Source organism: Cyrtonyx montezumae, unplaced genomic scaffold, assembly GCF_038088225.1.
Source record: "Cyrtonyx montezumae isolate F1298 unplaced genomic scaffold, pur_monq_1.0 scaffold_17, whole genome shotgun sequence".
Lineage (NCBI taxonomy): Eukaryota > Metazoa > Chordata > Aves > Galliformes > Odontophoridae > Cyrtonyx > Cyrtonyx montezumae.
Window position 1 is genome coordinate 24,853,682 of NW_027071903.1, and position 22,904 is coordinate 24,876,585.

Below are 22,904 nucleotides of genomic sequence, written 5' to 3' on the forward strand. Positions count from 1 at the left end.
TATAGCTTGACATCGGTATGTGAATATTGTCTTTCAAAATTAGGCACTATTTTTGTGATAGATAACTCTTTTCATTATCAGTTTTTAACTACAGTGTGTCACTCTTCTATTTGACAGGAAGTAGCTATTATTATTACATGATTCTTTAAGTATAGTCCTGAGCAATGAAACCCGATTTCTGAATTAAGTGCCCTTCTACTGGAAACAATCTCAGCACTCTCCTTTTGTTTGTGAAGTGACCAGGCCTATCATCTTAAACCCTGATTTTGTGTGTTTTTTGTCATTCTGTTATTCTTGTGTGCTGTGAGAAATGGCAAAAGCTGATTGTGGTCCTGACCGATGCCTGAGCATAATGCTTCATGTTTCTGCAAATGAGAACAGTGATTTAACTGCAAAATTGTTATTTCTGTCTCTTGAAGATCTCTTTCTTTTTTTTTTCTCCTTTAGTGTTTGTTTTAAAACAGACTAATAATGGAAATATCATTTTGCAGAAGCAGAGGTTACATATTAGACTGACCATCGTTATTACCAAACTGGCATATATTCTCCCATCATTTTATGCACTGTCTGGCACATTTTAATTCTATGTTAGCTGTTGTTTTCTCTCCAAATTACATGGCATTCTGTTTCTTCAAAGTTTAATGACATGAAACCTCTCTGCTGAGCTGCTGTGGCTGCTGGGCAGGCCTACCCACTTTCTTTCCCTGATGCTGATGGGCTGCCATGTGCCAGGCATTTCCTGGGGCTGTGGCAGTAGCAGCTCACCCTGCTGCCTGTGCTGGGGATGCTGTGGGGCACTGTCCTTGCACCTTCTCCAGATGTCAGGAGTGATGGTGGGCATTTTGCCAAAAAGCAGAAAGAATAATGTTCTAGAGGATGGGAACTCCAGTGTGTTGAATCTGAACAATGGAGTAATGTACTTGTGAAGACAAGAACGGTCTGAGCGTGCATGGAGCACTGGCTGCAGGCAGGGAGAGAGAGGCCTTTGTTTCTCATGACTGCCATAGCTTCTGCAAACACAGTATTCATTGAAGACTAGATAGCAGCAGCTCCCTGTCACACGGAGCCAGCCGTATCTTCTCCAGGCCCATTTATAAAAATAGAGCGTGTATGTACTTCCATAGGAACATAATAAGGGTTCCTCTGTTGTGAACACATGCACGAGTGCCATGGAGAAGAACAAACCTCCATGTCCTGAGATGTGGGGTGGGGAAACTCCAGACTTGTCAGCAACAGTGTTCTTAAAGAGAAATTACTTCAACCTCATTTTTCATTATTGTCTTTGCAAACGTGGGAGTCCCTCCTGTAGTCCTCTGAAGTGACACTTACTTTCCTGCTGTTCCTGAATGCCCATGCACCAGGCCAGAACTAGGTGGGCTTTGCACGCTCACACATATGTGCTGGATGATCTGACCTCTAGCTTTGTTTGAGCTAATTCTGTTTGATTTCTGCTGATTTTCTTCTTTAGAAAGCATCATGCCTGTTGTGCAAAGAAAGAAACAGTGCACATTGGTTCTGTTATTGCAGTATTTGGCTGGATTGAGATAACAAGGGCCTTGGGGCAATTTTGAGGCAGATTTTAGTACTTACTAGGGTGGGCAGCAGCTGTCTCCTTTTGAAATAGCAGTTGGATGAAGAGAGAGAGAGCAGTGACTGACAATTCAGTACTTATAGCTTTGGAAAGGCTGCAAGAAGGAGCACAGGTGTAGATTTGTGCTTGAAAATGAAGCCTTTTTTCTGTGTATGAGTAGTAATGCGTCAGTTTATCCTGATAAACAGGAGGATGGAACAGTTACCATGACTTGCTCGGTTGAAATATTAATGTGATGTTATCAGTTTTCTGCTAGTACCCTTAACGTGAGAATCCTATTTCAGAATTGCTTCACAAGAAGCAATTTTGTGTAAAATCACCAGATTTTGGAAAGCATTTCTAGAATAACAGTAATAAGCTGTGTATGTCCAGTCCAACCACCTTCACTGTGTATACACTCAGGTCTTGCAGCTGGAGCAGTGGATGGAACTAATGTGGGATTCCTCAGCTATTGGAACAGATCCTTAAGGGATGTGGCAATGAGAATGAGATATATTTATTTTGTTGTTCCTCCCTTGGCAGCAGGGTGTGCTTTTTGTTGACAGTTTTTTTAGATGTCTGCAGAAGACAGGTTTCATTATTTTGTTTTGTGAAAGCATTCTGTACTTCGGGAACTAGGTTAAAAACAACTGCAGGCATCAGAGGATCCATTTCATAGCTTCATGAGACTTCATGTATTTAACGATATTTAATATATGAAACAGAGCTGATCCACAGATTAGAGGCTTCTTATGTCATTGCTGACCTCCTGTGTCAGTCAGATCCTGACATTGTACCTGAAGTTTCTGATTTTATACTGGTGTGCTGGTTCATTTTTTCTCTATGTCAAAAGAGCACTGGAAGAAGAAAAACTCCCAGTCCAGTGACTGTGTGTGTAAGAAGAACATTTCTAATGGTCAGTTGCCCCATATAAGCTTAAATGCCATGTCTTATGCTGGACTTCTCCCATGTCCTGCAGCTCTTTTTGGATGTGCACTTCAGCATGAGTCATGCTGGCTCCTGATGTGCGGAGCTACAGGTGTGTGCTTCTACTTTAGCTGGGCTTTTAAAGTGAGACAGAAGCAGAGCATTTCTTTTTCCTTTCCGTAATGGAAATCCTCATCTCTGCTGCTAGCTGTCCCACCACTACAGGCCTCACTTGAGAAGACGCAGCAGGCTTGGTGGCCTTCCTGAGGGAGCTGCCTCACCAGGCATGTGCTCTAATTTCCCCGTGGCTAAGGCTGGCATCTCTGGCAGTGCTGCAATGCCTGACCTGGGCTATCTGTAGCCTGGAATCAAGCTTGGTAGTTACACTTTCCCACAACTTCTCCCACTGAGATTGACAACTTGATGTATGCTAATGTGTGAACTGTGCTGTAGTCATTCACACCTATCATATGCGTTAAATGGAAGTTTAGAACATAAAATTAGGTTGCTTTGATCTCCTTAACGCTTTCATATTAAATTTAAAGCAGCACCCAATCATTTCCTTTTCCCAAAATGTGAAAAACCTGCTTTAACCAATGAATTCCTTTGGTTAAATGAATCACACCTTGGCTCTTCCACAGACACCAGATATAACTGGGAGCTGCCTTTAGTCTGCATCCCTGTGCAGCATGAAGTGGAGTTATGCTCTTATCTGTGTGCTTGGGGATGTTTTTGAAGAGGCATAACAGCTTGAGAATAACTATATGCTATGTAATTGAGCTTCATAGTTTCAGCAGCACCTTGTTTTGAAGATGTCAAAGTGCAACCCAACATCCCAGAAGACCTTGAGGCTACAGAAAGCACAGATCGATTTTTCATGCATGTTTCTTTGCTTCCCTTGCATAACATTTACTCAGAGCCTTAGCACTTAACTCAGGCATTCAGAAGCTGTATGAGCATACATGTGTGCCTCAACTTTCATTTACAATTAGGGTGCTGTAAGTGTCCAGGGTTTGCCTACACTCTTTAGTTCTGGCCCCACCCAGCTCTCTAAATCTTTGGGGTAAAATTTTGTTCCTTCTTTCTCCATTTTCCAGTCTGTAAGATAGTTACCCAACTCCTAGGAAGATTTTGAAATACTCATTAAAAGCTATGAAATATAGATGTTGTTATATATCCTGTATGCTTTTTATTCTAAAGAGTCAAGCTATAAAAATGCTTATTTCTGTCATAGTTATTTTGTTGTCTGATTTCAGTCATACAGTTAAAGTTTATGGATAGAGGCCTCTTTCAATGGGAGGAAATTGCTTTAGTAGAAATTGGTGATTAAAAAAAAAATTAATGAGAAGAAATGACTCTGCAACAGAGATCCTCTGCTCCAGAGCTGCTGCCTGTGTCCTGATCAGTCCTGCTTGAATTTTTCAGATTCAGGGCAATTCTGGGAAAAACTGGTGATTAGATCAAAAGGATGAAAGGTTTTTGTTGCTAACATTGATTTCTCTGTCTGTAAGATGGCATTAATGGCTTTTACTAACGAGCACTGACGATTTAGTGGGATGCTTTACTACACACTGTGGTTAGAAGTAGCTGTGGAAGTACACAGTGTTAAAGTAGTAACAGGTGATTTACTGTAGTCAGGATTTGCAGCACAGCTCTGATGGCTGGTTGAACTGTGTAGTGGCAGCACCAATCCTCAGTGAGCATCCTGGTCACCAGCAGTGCAATTAGCTGTTCATGCAGCTTGAGCACTAACAGCCTTCTTCTGCCACATGCTTCTACGTTTTTGTCGTATTGCTAACATTTATGGTGAAAGGGTTGTTGCCAAGTTGGGGGACACAAAACATATGTGTCCTTGAGAGAATGGCTGGTAATCAGTGTGTCTTTGTGTTTCAGAGATGAGCGAAATCAGTCGATCATTGTAAGTGGAGAATCTGGGGCAGGAAAGACGGTGTCTGCCAAGTATGCCATGAGGTACTTCGCCACGGTCAGTGGATCTACCAGTGAAGCCAATGTTGAGGAGAAAGTCTTGGCTTCAAACCCCATAATGGAGGTAAGACAGCTACTGCACTACCTCCTACCCTTCTGTTGGAGTAATTATTCTGAGACTAACATAAGGATTCAATAAAGAGATTGATTGTTACTTTTATAGAGATCAAAAAAGCTGGACTGAATATGGTTTAAAATTTCATTTTTAAACCATTTACCAGGAAGTGCCATAGTCATTATTTTGTGTAATATTTATGAAAGGTTGAAAGAAGACATGAGGTAATGTTACATTACTGTTAATATATTTCACATAACAAAGTTATTTTTATATTAATACTGCTATAAATCTCTTGTAACACCGGTAGTTTCAACACCAGTAGTTTCCAGGCTGCAGGCACATTGCAAGTACAGAAAGCTGTTTTTGTGTGTAAAATTCCAAAATGGATGAAAATTTCTGATCTTACCTGTAGAACACCTTGGGGAGTGGTTAATTATATGTTGAGGGGAAGAGAGTAATTGGATAAAGCAAGTAGTACATTTTAGCAAAATTTAATCAGGGAAGATAGATGAGAAAGCAAAGTTACATGAGATGTGCACAGTTTCAGATGGCATAATTAGGAATAATTAGCTCAGACTACATTTCATGTGTACAGTAATCTTCATGTTACTACTGTAGTCAAGTCCCAAAGCCATAGGCTTAGAAATGCATTTGCTGACAACAGACTGTGGGATAATGTGTAGGATTTCTTACTGTTCTGGATCCCTGTTCTACAGGAAGCTCAGGACTTGCCATAATTCTGATGTCATGGCCAAGGAGAAAACTTTTCTTAAGCTCATCTGAGTTATTTTCTAACCATTTTTTTTTGCATCTTTGCCTACATGTGTAGATTCGAGTTATAGCTGAAGTTAAGGAACTCTACATCAAAAATAGCTCACCAGAGAGAAAAAGGCTTGGTAGAATTCCTTAAGAAGACAGCTTTGTTCTGAACATGCACAAGCTAAGGGCACATGTTAACCTACCTAAGAAAATGCTTTGGGTGATGGATGCCTTGGTAGATGTTTAGCATTTCAGTGGAGTAGTATTAATGGACAAATGTGAACAAATGGAGTACACAGAGTGAACTGTGAATGCAAGATACTGCCATTGGTTTTTTCCTCAGGTATTTAAAAAAAAGTGAACTGTTTTATTTCTTCTTTCCTCCTGACATGAGGAGTTCATGATACGCAGATATAGCTGCCCCATCACAATTGTGTGTGTTCTGTCACAAGGTAATTGTGCCTGGTTTGTGGTGCTGTGTGCTGTTTTGAAACTGTTTGTGGGGTATATTGAGATGTATCATGATCAGCAGCGGGCTCTGCTGTTGAGTAACTAATGTGCCCAGTGATGGGAAGAAGCCACGGCTGCTGAGCCTTGCCTTGAGTTGCTTTTACCCACAGAGGCAGCTTGGGCCCCTGGAAGCAATGACAGTTTTGCACGAGTGAACTAACCCCAGAGTACTTCTTTCATTGCTGCAGGCTTGACAATAAGCATCTTGTCATCCTTGCCTATGTTAAGGCATGGTGGTGCTTTTATTTATTTTATTTTATTTCATTATTTTATTTTATTTTATTTTATTTTATTTTATTTTATTTTATTTTATTTTATTTTATTTTATTTTATTTTATTTTATTTTATTTTATTTTATTTTATTTTATTTTATTTTATTATTTTAATTTAATTTTATTTTATTATTTTATTTTATTGATTTTATTTTATATTATATTCTAATAATAATGATTTCATAAATCTGCGTAGATCTGAAGTTTGAATTACTTTAAAAGTTGTTATAATTGGGTGAAAGTTATCCTTTGACTTCTAACACCTGAACTTCAAATAGGCTTTAGAATATGTGTTATGGAAAGTGAAGTTGCACACAGAGTCTAGGTTAGCAAAGTTCTGAACTCTTCAGCTGATAAATCAGCAGAAACACAAATGAACCTATGTAGATTAGGAAGAATTCAGTTTAGAAATGTTGAACTTCAAATTCACAAAGTTGAGCACAAGGTAATTGTATTTTTTAATTTCTATGTCACAAGCACCATTACTGTCAGAATTTCACATCATCTTTGCCTCCTGAGCACTCTGTAATATCAAATAACCATTGCACACTCACATTACTAGCAACTATTTGAGTAATTAGTTTTCTAGTTAATAGCTATAAGCATTCTGCCAACTGCAAATGCAGAAATAGTCAAGATTTGAAACATATCTTTATATAAGTACCCTCTTCTCACTATTTGGTACCCTGTGTGGCTATGCAAATCATACAGCTTACTATGTACTCTGCTCAGCAGAGGCTTTCTTGACTGTACGTATACAGGCTTAGGACGCTGGAATAGGCCCTTTCAAAGTAGTAATTGGTTTCTGAAAACATTGTAATGTCACAGTGCTACCTACAGCAATAAAATATATCAATCACAGTGGCAATAAGTTTAAAATAGAGGAATGAAGTTCGAATGCATTCTGTTTGAATGAATTCAGTATTTCTTAGAGCTGCAAAGATACAGTTGGTTCTTTATAAAACTGTTCATCTGATAACCACTTTGACATCTGCTTGGACAGGCACGCTGCTGCTGCCCTAATGGGGTTTCCAAGAGTCTAATTCCAGCTTCCAGTGCTGTACCCTGCTAGTGCTTACAGATTCACTGCTCTTCTGCCTCCAGATTTGGAATACTGAACTCAGCATGGCTATTGTTCTCATTTGCTTTTCTCAAAATTTATTTCAGTGCAGAGTTCCTATAGATGGCTTCGTGAACCAGAAAACTACAATACAGATACAGCTCTGCCTTTTTAAATTCAAAACATGCTTCAGAGTTGCTTGATAGCATACGCATGGTGGCGTATGAATAAAGACAGTGTAACTTAATTGAGTTTGCTCACGTGTGATTCCTTATTCTACAGAGATATCTAGCATTTTTGAAAGTGAATTGCTATGTGATGACTTTGATATGATCTCCGTTAGAAGAGAAGCTGCTTTCCTTTGAAATTTGGCATGTTGTGATTTGCATGTCCCAAAGTTGTGGTGTTTCCAGGCTGGTACCAGCAGTGGTGTGAATCCTAACACTGATGAGGTGCTGCAAGTCAGAGGTGAACCGAGATTGCTTTGCTGCCACAGCAGCATTGAAGAATGTCTCTGAATCTGTAAGCAAGCTGCGATGGCAGGAATTTTAATTTCAGACAAATGACATGGATCTGTATATATTAACTTCTAGATCATGTTTAAGCAGACAGTAAATATTTTATAGCAGTACTTTTGCAGAAGTAGTGACACTGTGTGGTTGGTAATAAAATAATAAAGGTGTTAACCCATCAGGATACAGTGACAGTTTGCTGGGTTATGGCTTTGTGATATGAAAATGTACAGAGGTTGCAAGTACTCTGCATGTGTCTTTATACATGTGTATATGAATGTATACAATGTGAAGTAATCGTCATGGTTGTATTAAACCCTTAGAAGAAACGAAGGTATACATAAGCATTTTGTTAGAATCTTTAATTCCTTTTAAAAGATTTCATGGAGCAATTAATGATTTTTAGCTGAAAAGTTAGACTCTGTGGAAGTGAAATCTTTTAAGGATCAGCTCCAAATCTCATGTTGATGAAATAACAGTATTTTGGTGTAATTTGCAGACTAGGCAGAGATTGTTCTTTGTTAAATTCTTAATTGTTTTGAAAACTGGACAAACAAATGTTTTATGCAACTGTGAGCCATGTAGATGATAAAATAGATGTGATCATTTCTAAAAGCTCTTTCACCTCTACAAAATACCCTCTTTTCAGTCTATTGGAAACGCCAAAACAACGAGGAATGACAACAGCAGTCGCTTTGGGAAGTACATTGAAATTGGTTTTGACAAGAGGTATCGAATCATTGGTGCTAACATGAGAACTTATCTTTTGGAGAAATCGAGAGTGGTATTTCAGGTAATACTGATGCAAAGTTATTATGTATTACTGTATATTTTTGTGACTATGCTAAAAAAGCTGTTGCTTGCTGATACTAGGTGGTTGTAGTGCATATTTACTGCAGCACATGCAGAGAGAGAAGAGAGAAAGAAAACCAAGTAGCTCTTCAGTATATGAATTATCCATAGTAGTAGCATGCGTATTTAAAAATACGTGCATTTTAGGAATTCCTTCAGTGTACTACTAGGTACTGGTTTGTGCTAGCCATAGTGTTACAGAATTGGACTTCAAAACCTAACAGAAACACCCATGCTCAGGAAGCGCTCTCAGTTGTGGTTATAAAACTGCCATCTTATCTCACTTTAAATCTCTGCTAAAACCCACTCCTATGGCAATAACTACAAATCAGACTTTGGAGAATATATAATTTCATCTCTCTTAAACTGTCATCAGATGCTGTCCATATTTGCTTACCAGTCAAGAGCTTAGTGAAAATTGACATACACTTGACTGGCTGCCTAAAGGTATAAAGCAAATCATTACAATTTGTAGTGTGTAAGGGCGTTACATGGAGTACTGTCATTTCAAAAATTTTAAAAAAGATAAATTTGTTGCACATATTTTAGCAAAAGCAGAGTCTTTTTCTGGTTTGATGAATTTTAGTGCCTTTAAGTTCAGAATTACGGTGTTAATCGTGAGTCATAACCTTCTGAGCTGCGTTTGTCTTCCGTTTCAAAATTCCAGCTTTGCCTTGGCAAGAAAGATACCCCCTTCACCAGCTTACTATAAATGCTGAAGCAAATGGTGCTAGTTTTTGGAAAATTGAAAGCCTTTAAGTCTCATCATTTCTCTCACCCATAGAATCCTAATCTATATTTAATAGTGATCTACAATTCTGAAAAGTGAAAACATGCATTTTTTTAAACATGAAAAATGTCTGCATGCTTCTTGCTGTTGAAAATGGATTAAATTAATAAAGAAGGAAATGGCATATGATGAGTTATATCTTCCCTTTTCCTTGTGACTTCCATTCTCTTAATGTAATGCTGGACAATGTTGGTGGTTGTTTTTTTTTTTTTGTCTGTTTGTTTTTTGTGAAGTATAATCAATCTCTTTCTTTTAAAGGCAGAAGAGGAGAGAAATTACCATATCTTTTACCAGCTTTGTGCCTCAGCAGCATTACCTGAATTTAAAACTCTACGATTAGGTATGAAATTCACATTCGTGGTGTTGTACAAATGTGTGTACAAAGCAGTATTTCTGAGCTTTTCTGAGCCCTAGGTGCATTGAAAATAATTAAAATGACAGATCTCGGACTTTGTTGGTTTTTTATTGTGACAAAATAAAAGTAACAGATTTGTTTTTTCAGCATACTCTAATAAGATGCAGTTGTAATCATGCAGACTTACTATGTCCAGATTCCAGAGTAGTTTTCCACTTGCAAGGGTGAAATTCTCTTCTCTTGGTCCTTTAAAACCTTTCTTCTATGTCTCCAGCAGCTGGAGAATTTTATTGCTCTGGTATAAACACGTGAAAAGCTTAGAGTATTTTGCATCTACACACTGTGATTTGGCTGTTTTACCATCTCTGCTCACCCACTGTTCACAAATCTGATAAGTGGCATTTTTTAAATGAAAAAGTTTTTCAAAGTTCGTTGTGTGGTGGGAAGACTACACGGTATGTCAGCAGTGATTTCTGAAATTCTGTGTTGCTCTAATCTTCTACACCATCCTAGCACATTTAGGATTCATACCTACTGACACAGCGTAAGAGGAACTGATGTAATTAAGAAGCCATATAGCAGACTCTTTCAGCTTTCTTGAAACGTTAGTAAATCAGAAGAAAAGGAAACTTACTGCAGCTGAAAGTGTGGCCACAGAAACTGTAGAAAAGTATATAACATTGAAGAAGAACTACTACTCTAGCAGTGAACCCCAGTGCTCTTCCCTAAATGATATGAAGCCATCAGTTCTCCAGTTCTCAGCCAGAATGGTTCACAGATACCCGTAGATTAAATTAGACTATAAAAGAGAAATGAGAAGATAACAGGACCAAAATAGACTTCTTTTTTTTTTCTTAAAGTCCTCATGTAATAATAGTATAATAATACCTGTCAAATAACCCCAGAGTGCTGCTACTTGTCAATTCTGGGTTATTGTCAACCCCTGCGCTGGTTGGCTCAGGTTTGAAGAATAATTGTTTGCAAAATGATTATTGCACAGTTGTGGAAGTGTGAAGCAAGGTTAGGCAAAGAGTATGCTTGAGGTCCTGTTGTAGTAAACAGATAGCTTAAGAATACTTACTTGCACTGTTAAATCTTGAAAAAATTGTTCTGCAGATGAAATGGATGCTAAGAGGTAGGAGACATAAAAAATACTGAGATATTTTGAATCATAGGTTCTGTCAGGAGCAACTTAATCTTTACTCAGCTTTACAGATGTGCCATGAGTTTCTGCACCGGTGTATGTAAAAGAGTTGGTTTTTGTCTTACAGGGAATGCAAATTACTTTCATTATACAAAGCAAGGTGGAAGCCCTGTGATTGATGGCATTGATGATGCTAAGGAAATGGTAAACACCAGACAAGCCTGCACTTTGCTAGGTAATTTGTAAAATATAATCATATCCCAAATGGGATATGGCAGCAGATGTTTTCCATGTTGCCTGGGTATGTTTTGTTGGTATTCAGTTGTGTTCAAAAAAGTTCAGGGATTGAGATAGTTTTATTGCCTTTACATGCTATTTAAATTACAAGTGAAATCACGTATCTAGTGTAGAAGAACATATATGAATATACATGAATGCTGGATTCCCAGCACACAGTGTTGGAGGTCTCTGAGAAAGCATTTAGAAACAGTAAATTAAGTAGTTTATTTTTCTGGATCTTCTTTGCATCTGGTAATAAAATGGTTTTGATAGAATTGGAGCCAAGGAGCATGTTCAAATACCAATTTCTCTGAAAAAATCTCACACACACTAGTGGCAGTTTTTCTCTTAAAATTTTTCAGCCATGACACATGGTTGCTTACTTCTCTTCCCACTCAAAACATTTTATTCATCATTTTTTCAGGGATTAGTGATTCTTACCAGATGGGAATTTTTCAAATCCTTGCTGGCATCCTTCACTTGGGCAACGTGGAGTTTGCGTTTCAGGATTCTGACAGCTGCATCATTCCTGTAAGTAGTAGATGAGCTCAGGAACATGATTTCTCTTCTGGCAGTTCTGTCTTTTACTTGTTTGCAGGAATCTCTCCTGAAAGAAAAGTGAGAACATGAAAGTGCAGACTGTTGTTTCTAATTTGTTTATGTTCTTTTTGGAGATGGATCCAACTCTTCTTAGTTTACAAACTTTAGACAGTATTCTTTGCATTATAACTGTGGCTGCCTTAATTTCTTTTCAGAACTGTAATTGGTCTGCCCTAGAAAAGTCTTCTAGCCAGACTAGCTTTGAAGTCCCGGGCAGATAACTAGATCTCTGTGTTCCTGCATGAATGCATTCTCTGCCCACAGAAGATGATTTGCAGGGTGGGCTGCTTTACATTAAATACCAAACTAGCCAAATAATTGCAAAGCGAATGTTTTGCAAAGTCCTCTGGGATGTCTAGATGGGAGACAAAGATATACAGATGTGATTCATGGATGCGTTTAGGATTATCTTGGTTTTTTCAGTCCTTTTTTAATTTTGTGGAGGTCAACAGTAAGAAGTGTGAAACCTGATATGAAAAAAAAAAACCTTTATTCAGTAAGGACCAAAGCTTCCTACCAAAGTCATTATTCTAGAGATGAGAAGCAAAAAAGATCTGGCTTATTCTGTTCTTGTCACTCTTCTTTTCCTTGGATTCACAAGTGAGCACTTTCTCCTTCTGCCTTTCCTTGAATGCTATAGTGCTGTACTACACAGCCTTCATCGTTCTCTCTTCAAACAGTAGCCACAGCAGTATCTCAAGCATCTGCAATAGCAGTTCCTGGAGCTGAAACAACAGGTCCTACGTAGGACCACAGCTAATTAGTGTGCCTGCTCTGACACCATCTGAGGAATCTAATAGATAGTTGCTGTGAAACCACAACAATAGTCTAGCTCTTTGATGTGTCTTTAAAAGGCTTTGATTACAAAGGAAGCATCATTTAATGATCACAGGTGGGAAGCAGATGAGGCCCAGAACATGATGAGGTAGCCTGGGTTGTAATGGATATCTCCGATGCAGTAATTCCATTGAATGAATAGTATAAAGCTGAAAGTTCCTGTGCAATCCTATCCTGATGTGGTAAGCATGTAGTAGGCAGAGATGAATGTCTGCTCCCTGGCTCAGGCTACCTGAGCTGTGCTGTTCACTGACAATGCCATGTTGTGTTGAGCTCTGTTGCAATGCAGGTGGATCTGTCTGGATGCAGTGATGCAAGGTTGTGTTTCAGGGAGCTCAGTGAATGTCTACACACCATGCTGTGTGAATTAAACACTTTGTTTTACATCAGCTTGAGTAACCCTAATGTGGAACTCTTGTTCAGGTTTTTTTTGTGTGTGGAATTTTTTTTTTTTAATTGTTTTCTGAGCCAGTTAAAGGGGTGTGGCTACACTGAAAAAAAAAATAAGCTCAGTTAACTGGATTTTAGAGGTATAACAGCACTGCCTTGGGGACTATGCCCTAAGGTCTTCAGTAAGCCCCAGAGAAGGCAGAAGGACATAGAAAAAGGAAGATAAAGCTGATGTACGTGAAGTTATTGGGCATGTAGTAACAGTTCTCTATAATCTGTCCTTGTCAAGATGCTACTTGTCAGCGTGCTCTTGAGCCATAGAGTGCAAAGTGAGTATGATGAGGAAGCAGTGTTAGGGGAATTCCTTCAGAGGAAAGACCTGTCTGTCCTTGATGTCTAGATTCTGCTTTGTGTGTTTGTAGCGAAGCATAGTGACTTAGATCATTGAGTAGTAAGCCCACTGCACTGACACTTATGCAGAAATGTTATATACCCATTTCAGTGTGCAAGCCTTGCTAGTTGATTTGACACCATAAACCAAAGGTCATTTTTTATTTTTATTTTTTACATTTTTGAGTCCAAACTTGCTGCTTATAGTTAAATCACTGCAGGCAAGCAGTTCTTCTGATTACGCAATTGCATGTATGCTACTGGTAATAATATTTCAAAACCTAATGATTTTGTTTTTATTAGCCCAAACATGATCCCCTCACCATCTTCTGTGACCTCATGGGTGTGGAGTATGGAGAGATGGCTCACTGGCTTTGTCATAGGAAGCTCGTAACTGCCACTGAAACCTACATCAAGCCAATTTCTAAACTCCATGCCATCAATGCCAGAGATGCACTTGCCAAACATATCTATGCTAATCTCTTTAACTGGATTGTAGATCATGTGAATAAAGCTCTTCATTCTACTGTAAAACAACATTCTTTCATTGGAGTGTTGGACATTTATGGGTGAGTCTTTTTTTTAGAGGTGCATCACCTCATACGTGATTATTGTTTTGGTCTTTGTCATGCTACACTGTGTGGATTAAGCAAACAGACAAACAAACATAAAGAGAAAAACCCTAAACCAAACCCTTAGCTGCTGCTTTTTGTGAGTACAAGAAGTAGATGTTTAGTCTTGACAAGTTATCCAAGATCTTTGTTTTGACTTTTAAGTTGGACATTTACTGTGGAATTTCAAATTTTTGCTGTTGGTTGTTCCATTATGTATTGTATTGGAGGTCGTATGCCAGTTGTCACCTCGTGGTTCCTCCAATTTAGCTCTATTAGAGTTGACAACAATAATTAACATGCTCTATAGGACCATCAATCCCTTCCCTCTGTGTTCTTTATCCCTGCCAAAAGAGGGAGCATTTCTGAGATGCCCTTGCTCTGTGACTTGATATTTCCCAGTCTGCTTTGTTACATAGTAGTGTTTTTTATGCCTGGAATGATGCAATGAATTTGATTGGTGGGAGGAAATTTGAAGTTATGGAATCATTTAACCTGTCTTTCCAATGAACAAATAACGTTGAATATCTACATATTTTAGATTTGAGACATTTGAAATCAACAGCTTTGAACAGTTCTGTATCAACTACGCCAATGAAAAACTGCAGCAGCAGTTCAATATGGTAAGTAGGAAATTACTAGCATTTCCTCTTCCCTTTCCCCTCACCTAAGTCCATTCTGCTAATTGGGTCCCCAGTGGTTAGGATGAATTCCTTCAGTCTATTAACCAGCTGTCCTGGCCTAGGGCTTTGGGGGTTGGGAAAAGATTGACTATCTCCTGAAAATAGATTTTATGACTAACTGCTGCTCTGGGACTATTTGAAATTCTGATCACAGTAACAATTGTAAGACAGAGGCAGTGCCTGGCAATTAAGACCCTGAGGTTGCCTGTCAATGAGGACACTGTATGGATGAAGTTTGGGTTAGTTGTGTCTCTATAACCTGCAACAAGAGTCTCTGCACTGACAGCCGAGAGCAGAACTTCACTGCTGGAAGTCTGCCTTGCTTACTTTCTCTGCTATGGCAAATGGCATTATTTTTTGAGGGTTTACAGCCATATCCTTAAGATGATCACTGACGTGTGGCAGGAAGCGCCTCTTCTCCCTCCTTCAGAGAGATCATGATTCTCTCTCTCTTGTCAGCCTCAGTGACATTTTTAATTATATATCTTACCTGCATAATGATGAGGCAAGTTATTTATGCCAGGCCTGTTGCTAGGCTGTGCTGCAGTGCAGGAATAGCTTTGAACTATATTTACAAGAGCACTTCAGCGGTGGTGCGTATTTGCAGAACTGGATCACCCTCAGCAATTGTTTGTCCCAACAGCAGGGACACAGACTGGGAGTAAGCTGTGTGTAAGAACTGAGGCTAGCTTTCCAACTCTAGAATGGCGTTTCAGTATTTACAGTGGTACGGTTGGTTTCAGCTCCATAAGCCAGGTGTCATAACTGCTAAGCTCAAGGTATTTTAGAGTTTTCTCAGCTCTACTGCGAAAAATTCATTCTGTGAAAATAATAAAGGTTCATTTGTTATTGGGATGGGATCACTGCTCCCATGTTCTCTTTCCCATGCATTTCACAAAGGATGTGGTGAAGAGGTGTTTCTATTGATTCATTTCTAAGCTGCCAAACTGTGGCCTTTTGGACACAGACCCGTAGGACTTCAGCCTCTGTTACATGCAGTGCAGCAGACAGATGTACTGGTTGCTGAAACCCCCTGGGATGGTGCTGGCAGTCAGCAACCCTTCATGCACAGCCTGAGATGCTGAAGCAGCACGAGGGCTGGCCCCTCACCCCATCCTCTCCCTCATCCAACAGCTTGTCTCTTGCTGGAGGCAGGAGGATGCAGAGTGATGGAAGTGGCAGCTTCTGTGCTCCTGTTTGAGAGAGCACGGCTTCAGGGAACTGGGATAATTAAAGATGTTGCTTTGACAAATGTCACAACTTAGATAAACACAAAACCATGGCATCTTCTCTATGTACAGTGCAGCTTTATTTTATGATGCTGCGATCCTCCCCTAGTCTCCAACCATCTGACTTAACAGCTTGGTGCTTTTGTGCTGGCCAGGTTTGTGATGTCTTCCCTCTGCTTCCTTACACTTTTGGGAGCACAGGGGAGGTGGTGCTGCTAGTACAAGGCACGTAGGTTGGAAGGGCCCCTAGGGCGGCACACTGACCAACCCCTGCTGAGAGCAGCTGCCTTGGAGTCCACCGAATTGCTGTTTTTTTACAGTAAACAAGTGGGTTTTTGTGTAGATGGCTTAGATATGATACACCAGTAAAATGTTATCATTTACTTTCCTGTCAGGAATTAACTTGCATGTAATGCAGCTGTTAAGTGGATGAGTGTGGAAGGGCTCCCGCGGGCGCTATTAAGGAGCACTGTTTTGGAAAGGATCATGTTAAGCTAATGAAATAAAAAGGATAAACTGCTTTGTCAGGGTGGCATGTGCTGCCTTACTGATGTGTGCTGGAAAACTATCGAGTGTTTATGTCCTTCTGAGCTGAATTAAGGAGGCAATTAAGGCCGATTCCAAAACCATAGGTGTTGCTGGCTGTCTGCTATATAGTGCCTATAGTGCTGCTCTTTGGTGTTGATTGGGGTATGTTCTGAATTTATTTTTGCCTGTTACAGCAGTTAGCATACATTAAAATTTAAATAGGCGATAAAATTTAGTTTAAAATAAGTGGAATCAGCAGTATTTTTAATTCTTAAAAAGCATGCTTGTGCTTTTGAGACCACAGTTTTTTTGTTTAATATTCTATAGTTCATATTTTTTTCCTGAATTTTATTTCCTACGCACATTTTCTTAAATCCGTGCAGGGGTTTTTTTTGCATAATACATTTTTAAAAATATACAGCATCATTTTTATTGATCTCTGTACCAGATGCATTTTCCTCAAAATTTGTCACGCTAATACTCTTAGTCATTCTTGCAGGTTTTTTGCTCAAGAGTATATTTAGCATAATACGTCATCTCCGAAAAAACTTAACAGTCATTTGAGAGAAAATGGAACTCTGCTGTTTTATAAGAGAACACAAAAGATTTATTGTGTAATTTTACTTGAAATAGAGCAGTATTCGTAAGTTTGAAATCATAAGTGCATGCCACATCCCAATTTAAAAGTTGCAGTCCTGTACTTGAAGCTTTTTCTGGGTTTTATGTTATTTTTAGAAAAAGGAGCTTATAGTAACCGTGGAACAATGTAGGAAAAAGATAGGAAAAATAGACCTTCTTTGCAGAGAGTACAGATGAGTACTTTAATTCAGTCTGTTGCTTTTAAGCCAGAAAAAAAGGTTAATTTGCCTTTCGTTACTTGTTAAAAGGTTTATTCAGTTTAACTTGTGCACTACTTGACAGCCTGGATTAATGTGCCAAGATGAGTTCAGGTAGGAGTTTGATGTATTTATTCTGCATTTTGTTTCATGGAAAACTGTTTTCTTTTTGGCCTGTAGCATGTGTTTAAGCTGGAACAAGAAGAATACATGAAAGAACAAATACCATGGACCTTGATTGATTTCTATGACAATCAGCCATGCATCAACCTCATAGAGGCCAAAATGGGAATTCTGGATCTGCTGGACGAGGAATGCAAGGTGTGTTTTCAAGGGCTTTTATAGGGAAAGAGGTCATCATCTGTCCTGCTACTTGGGGCCTTACAGGGAAAAAGAATCTGCATATAGCCTTTATTTTGATTCTCTGCTACGAAAATAAAGAACATAGAAACATAAGTGGCAATTAGAGAAGGAGAAAAAAATATATTTTTAAAATTGTTATTATTATTTCTTTTCAAACCTTAATGATTCTATGATAATTCAGTGAGAACTCAGCCTGGGTTTTTGTGTATCCATAGTGATGGTAATTAAGTCCTAACCCACTGCTCAGTCAGGTACCATTCCTCTGGGATCTTCACCAGCATGTGTGTGTGACACTGGATGTGCTGTGAGCATTGCACGTGTCACATAGCAGTGATGAGGGCTGTGTTAAGTCCACAGTGTCTGAAAAGTAAGTGTGTGGCTACTTGCTTAGAGCAGTGCTGGAAATCCAAGGAGCTGAAGTTTGGAAGCAAACTGAAAAATACTGTCCTCACCTCCTTGGTTTCTGTTGCTACTGAAAAAGTTTTCAGGACGTAAGAAATTCCTTTGTGTTCTCTTACATAGATGCCAAAAGGCTCGGATGACAGTTGGGCCCAAAAACTGTACAATACTCATTTGAATAAATGTGTCCTCTTTGAAAAACCACGTTTATCCAATAAGGCTTTTATCATCAAGCACTTTGCTGACAAGGTAAGGAGTTTTCTGCTGGTACCTCCTTCCAAAGCTGCCAGGCGTGTGGGGGGGAGTAGTCTGGGACAAGTGCTGCCCCAGGGAGCGGAGCTGTGGTGTTCCCAGCTCAGAGGATGCTGGTGCCCAGGAACTGCCTGAATGTGTACTAGAGAGCTGCTGGGCTGCCCCACCACCTGGTGAAACTTGTCTGCATCTTAGATGCAAAACTGAGGCTGTGGATTGACAGATGTTTCCATATCTCTGCCAGCGCATGAAGTTATCAGCTCTTTGTGCTTGTTACAGCACCGTTCAATCTGCTGGAGGTTTCAGCTGATTGCTTTCTCTCTCAGTTCAGTCAGGGTGAGCTGCTTCAGCTGGCGTGGTTTCAACAGCAGGTTTTGGCTAATGCCATTCAGTTTGATGAGGTGGGGTAGGGAGCACCCAGGAAGCATTCCCGCTGGCCACGAGGCAGAAAGAACAAGCTGAGGGGCTGACTGGTGGACAGCAGCCTAATTTTCCGCTTGGCGTCTTGCAAAATGTGTGCCTGCCTTCACACCAGCTCCAAAGAAAGTTGAGCTGGCAGCTGTGCAGAGCCAGGAAGGCAAACAAGAGCTCCTGACTCCTATCACATGCTGTAACCACTAACCATCCTTCATTTGAAATGTGTATTTGCAAGTCACAACAGAGATTCCAATTACTTTACAGAAATAGGCAGAATAGAGAATCGCATCTCACTCTGTAGTTTTAGCTAAAGACCAACGATGAAGGAATGCCAGTTTTGCTGCAAACAGGCAGCAAGCTAACTGCACACCCTGCTGCTTATCGCTGCATTGCTATGTGCTCTTCCCACCTTTTGCCTCTGGTCAGTGAGCAGCTCTTCACAGCAGAGTGCATGCTCTGTTCAGATCTGACAGTGGACAGCCCAGCTGAGTCGAAAGAAAGAAAATAAAATCCAGTTTAAGACAATTGTCCTGTTAAATGAAGAAGCTGGTTCAGAATTTTGTCAGTTTAGTCAGAAAACTGTGACCACAAGCTTGTGTGAGCTCTGGAATTCTTATCATAGATGTGAATGTGCTGACTCGAGGGGCTGGAGTTCTTTATTTGCCTCCTCTTGATTTCTCAAAGGTTCTTCAAATTACACACAGAGGAGAGATCCTGTTCTTGTTGCTTCTAGTGTTACCTTAATGAAAGCCCCGTGAGCTCTGTAACTCTATAGATTTGTGAATTCTGTTCTATTTGCTACATGAGAGAACAAAGAAGATTTAATTCACATTTCTTGTACTGTTCCATAGTCTAAAGTTTGATGTTTGAAAAATGGATGTTCCAATGCCTGATCTGAGGAAACCTAAAATGAGCTCCAGGCAGGTGTTGGCTGAGCCCTAAGCCCCAGCGTGTTGTCTGTGCCAAGCAGCACGTGCTTTCCTGTGTGCTTACATGAGGGCATGCAGACATCTTGAAAAAATAAAACTTGTAGCTGGCATGTGAAGGAGCTGTGTGCCTTGTCATCATCTTTTCTGTGAGAAAAGCAGAGATCCTGCTGCCCTCTCGTGGCATTATCTCCCACAGTAAGAAAATGAGTGGTACTCAAAATAATGTGCAGAGTGGGCTTTGAGTTACAGGCAGACCTTGGAAAATCCTCTGCCTTGTCTTCCCCCTAGGAATTCCCTGTTTTTTTTTCTGCTGCCTGAGGGGTAGCATCATTGTAGCATCATTTGTGAATTACAAAGTTTTGCACTTACTGGAAAGCACTGTCATTGAGCAAAATCTATATTTAACAAAGATCCTCCTGGGAGCTGGTATTTTCAACACCCAGAAGAATTATATTTTAATGTGGTGTTATAGCTAGTGGATTCTGTGCTACTTATTTTTATTACACGATTCTAATACTTTTTTTTTTTCTTCAAATGATTCTTTTCAGGTGGAATATCAATGTGAAGGCTTTCTGGAAAAGAATAAGGACACAGTTTTTGAAGAACAAATTAAGGTCCTAAAATCGAGTAAGGTTAGTATAAGGATTATTTTTATTTTTTCTGTAGTTGTAATGTCTTGAGTTAAGCCTCATGTGAAATTTTTCATAAAATCAGGAAATTTTTCCCCCTTGACTGAAGATGAACATAGTCTATATCACATTTACTTGTTTATTCATTTGAATTTAGGAAGTCCTGCAGCCTAGCTTTTTTCCAGCTAAGATCTCTCTGTATTTAGCTGCTGATTTCAGTAGATCAAAATGTAACCTTCTTTTTTTCCTCTAATATACTGTAGTACCATAAGAAGGCTTAGCAGTTAAGGCTTTTTTAATCTGTAAACAGAAACTGCTTGCATATGGCCTGACAATTGAGCAGAGTAGCACTGGAGGAGTGACAAGTTCTGTTCCAGAAGCAAAATGAGAGAGGAAGGAAATTTACAAGCCCTGAGGACATGAACCAGAACTGGCTGAGTCTCGCCTTGATGTCTATGATAGACTGATAACATCTGAATAGAATACACTGCATTAAGGAGTATTATAGAGCAGGCCTTCAGTGGCACCATCTGCTTTTTAATGTCAAAAATGCTGGTTGTGCTCTTCTGAAAGGTAAAGGCAATTAAATTATGAAAGTGTGATGATCCTTGGGAATTTTTTAGTTCTGATGGCCCAGGAAACTTGTTATCAGGGACAGACTGTTTAAATTATGCTATTCTATCAAGAGTTTTCTTCTTTTGTTTGTATTCTGAGCAGATTTATGAAGTTAAATGGTTAAATTGGGTAGTATAATGAAAAAAACTACAGCAAACTTTCTACTGAGAGAGACATTGAAATGGCTGAAGGCAGTGGCTTTGCTGTGGGGAACACTGCAGCAGCTTGGGGGCTGCCAGCTCACTGTGCTAAGTCATTCCAGTCTCGGTGCTAAGAAACAAGTCTTGTTTTGCCAAATGGTAAATTTTAACAAAGCATGTATTTTCCAAAGTAAAGTTTGAATTGGAGAATGTCTCATTTTTTATTTTTCGGCAGACCCTATTTATTAGTAACTTTAATAAGAATGTATTTCTGATTTTTATTCCTTCTTTGTTGTTGCTCTTCTCTGGGTTTGCTGTGCACATTCAACAGAAGGTAATTCTAAACGGAATGCATCATCTGTCATCCTGCCCATGCATGCTGTTGCTGCTAGGGGTTTAAACATACAGCTCAAATGCTTCTTTGCTCTCTGAAGTGCATGACGAACTCTTCTCTTGGCAGGCAGTGTAGTGTTGAGTTATATATTTTGGCCTTCTCTTTGAATCCACCCACAGCACCTGCTTGGAATCAGTTCTGTGCATGCATCATGAAAGTACATGCATGTCCTCAGCTTCTGTGCTTGCTACTGGCATGTTAAGATCTTCTGTTTTGGTTTTGTATTGAAAGACATTGTCACTAAGATTATATCAGCAGAATGTCAAGTAGTTGGAAAAAAATTACAGGGAAAAAGTGCTTGCTTGTTTTCTACCATGTGAATTATCTGCCCTTTGATCAGTGGTTTTCCATTCTTTGAACACTCCTAGTGTTCTGCAAAACAAGGAAAACTGATAAGATAAAAAAAAAAAAAAACCCAAACTAAAACATAAATGCCCCCCCCAGTGTGAGTCTTGTCAGCATTGCTCTCCTGTTGACCTCTGCTGCCATATATTGCACCTTTCTTCAGTATGTAGTAAATGAAATTTGTGACTTTGAAATTTACATATCCATTTTACAGCCAGGTTTTCCCAGGAGTGGGAAGAGGAAGGAAATGTGTCTCATGTACTTCATAGCTTAGAGCTCAGCCATCCACCACTCAGACACTGGGCACCCCTTCGTCGCCTGCACCTCCGTTGCTTCAAAGCATTAGTACTTTCAGACAAAGCATATTGCATTCAGATAAGTTTCTATATGGATTTAAAGGCTTCAGCTATGTAATTTAGATGCCTACAAACATAGCTTCGTGCTGTCTGACTGCAGGCAGCTGAATGAGCCAGTGGTGGCCCAGTCATCCTAAACTCTTTGTCCAGTCATGGAAGGAGGCAGACTAAATCACTCTCTGGAGGTGTCTTCATCCACAGCTAAATCTAAGGTGGTAATCTAAGGTAACAGTGCTCCTTGACCTGTCAGACTTAGGTGAGTTAAAGTTGAGTTGCAATACTCTTCTCTAAGTTCAGGGATTTAGGATATCCACACAGTCATTATATTAAGCTAGAGTTCTGTGCTAGATAGATACTACTGAGGACCATTTGGATGCCTTCTGCTAGCACGTCTGGCACAACCATGGAGCACAAATACCATTCTGTTGCACAGTATCTTTCACTGGGTATCATGCATGGTCACCAAAAGGCAAAAACAGTTTTTCTTATTTTTTAGGTTGTACTTAGCCCAAGCACTAAGTAGCACTGAAAAATGAATGTTCCTATCTCATGTGAGAAAATACACAGATACTAGATAAAAGATTATTCATTGATAAGTAGAGAAGTTCAGATTTTCTTATTTTTATAATGCTTCTGAAATGATACATTTTTTTGGTAGAAAGACCCGATGGTGTTAATTTTAGTTACAAGTTAATTCAAACCAGCTATTATCTACGAGTGTATTTTGTACTTATTAGAGAAAGGGTACTAGAAGATCTGAATGATATTTGGAAAGATTTTTCAGGTTTTTCTTCCCCTCTCACTGGTCTGATAGCAGATCTTCAGTCACATGAATTTGGCTGGCAGTTTTGTAGCTGATGATTCCTCTTTTAAGTTTGTTATTTCAA

At 39.4% G+C, this 22,904-nt stretch overlaps 1 protein-coding gene across 9 annotated transcripts in view; it reads left to right on the forward strand.

Annotated features, from left to right (window-relative positions):
- MYO5A (myosin VA) overlaps nt 1-22,904 on the forward strand; it is an 89,295-nt gene that overhangs the window by 32,578 nt on the left and 33,813 nt on the right. For all 9 annotated transcript variants that reach the window (XM_065733849.1, XM_065733851.1, XM_065733853.1 and 6 more), the window contains 10 exons: nt 4,391-4,547; nt 8,304-8,447; nt 9,555-9,636; nt 10,923-11,030; nt 11,499-11,605; nt 13,595-13,860; nt 14,444-14,525; nt 17,359-17,499; nt 18,064-18,189; nt 20,087-20,170. In XM_065733849.1, the coding sequence (XP_065589921.1) occupies nt 4,391-4,547; nt 8,304-8,447; nt 9,555-9,636; nt 10,923-11,030; nt 11,499-11,605; nt 13,595-13,860; nt 14,444-14,525; nt 17,359-17,499; nt 18,064-18,189; nt 20,087-20,170 (1,297 nt within the window). The remainder of the gene's footprint in view (nt 1-4,390; nt 4,548-8,303; nt 8,448-9,554; nt 9,637-10,922; nt 11,031-11,498; nt 11,606-13,594; nt 13,861-14,443; nt 14,526-17,358; nt 17,500-18,063; nt 18,190-20,086; nt 20,171-22,904) is intronic.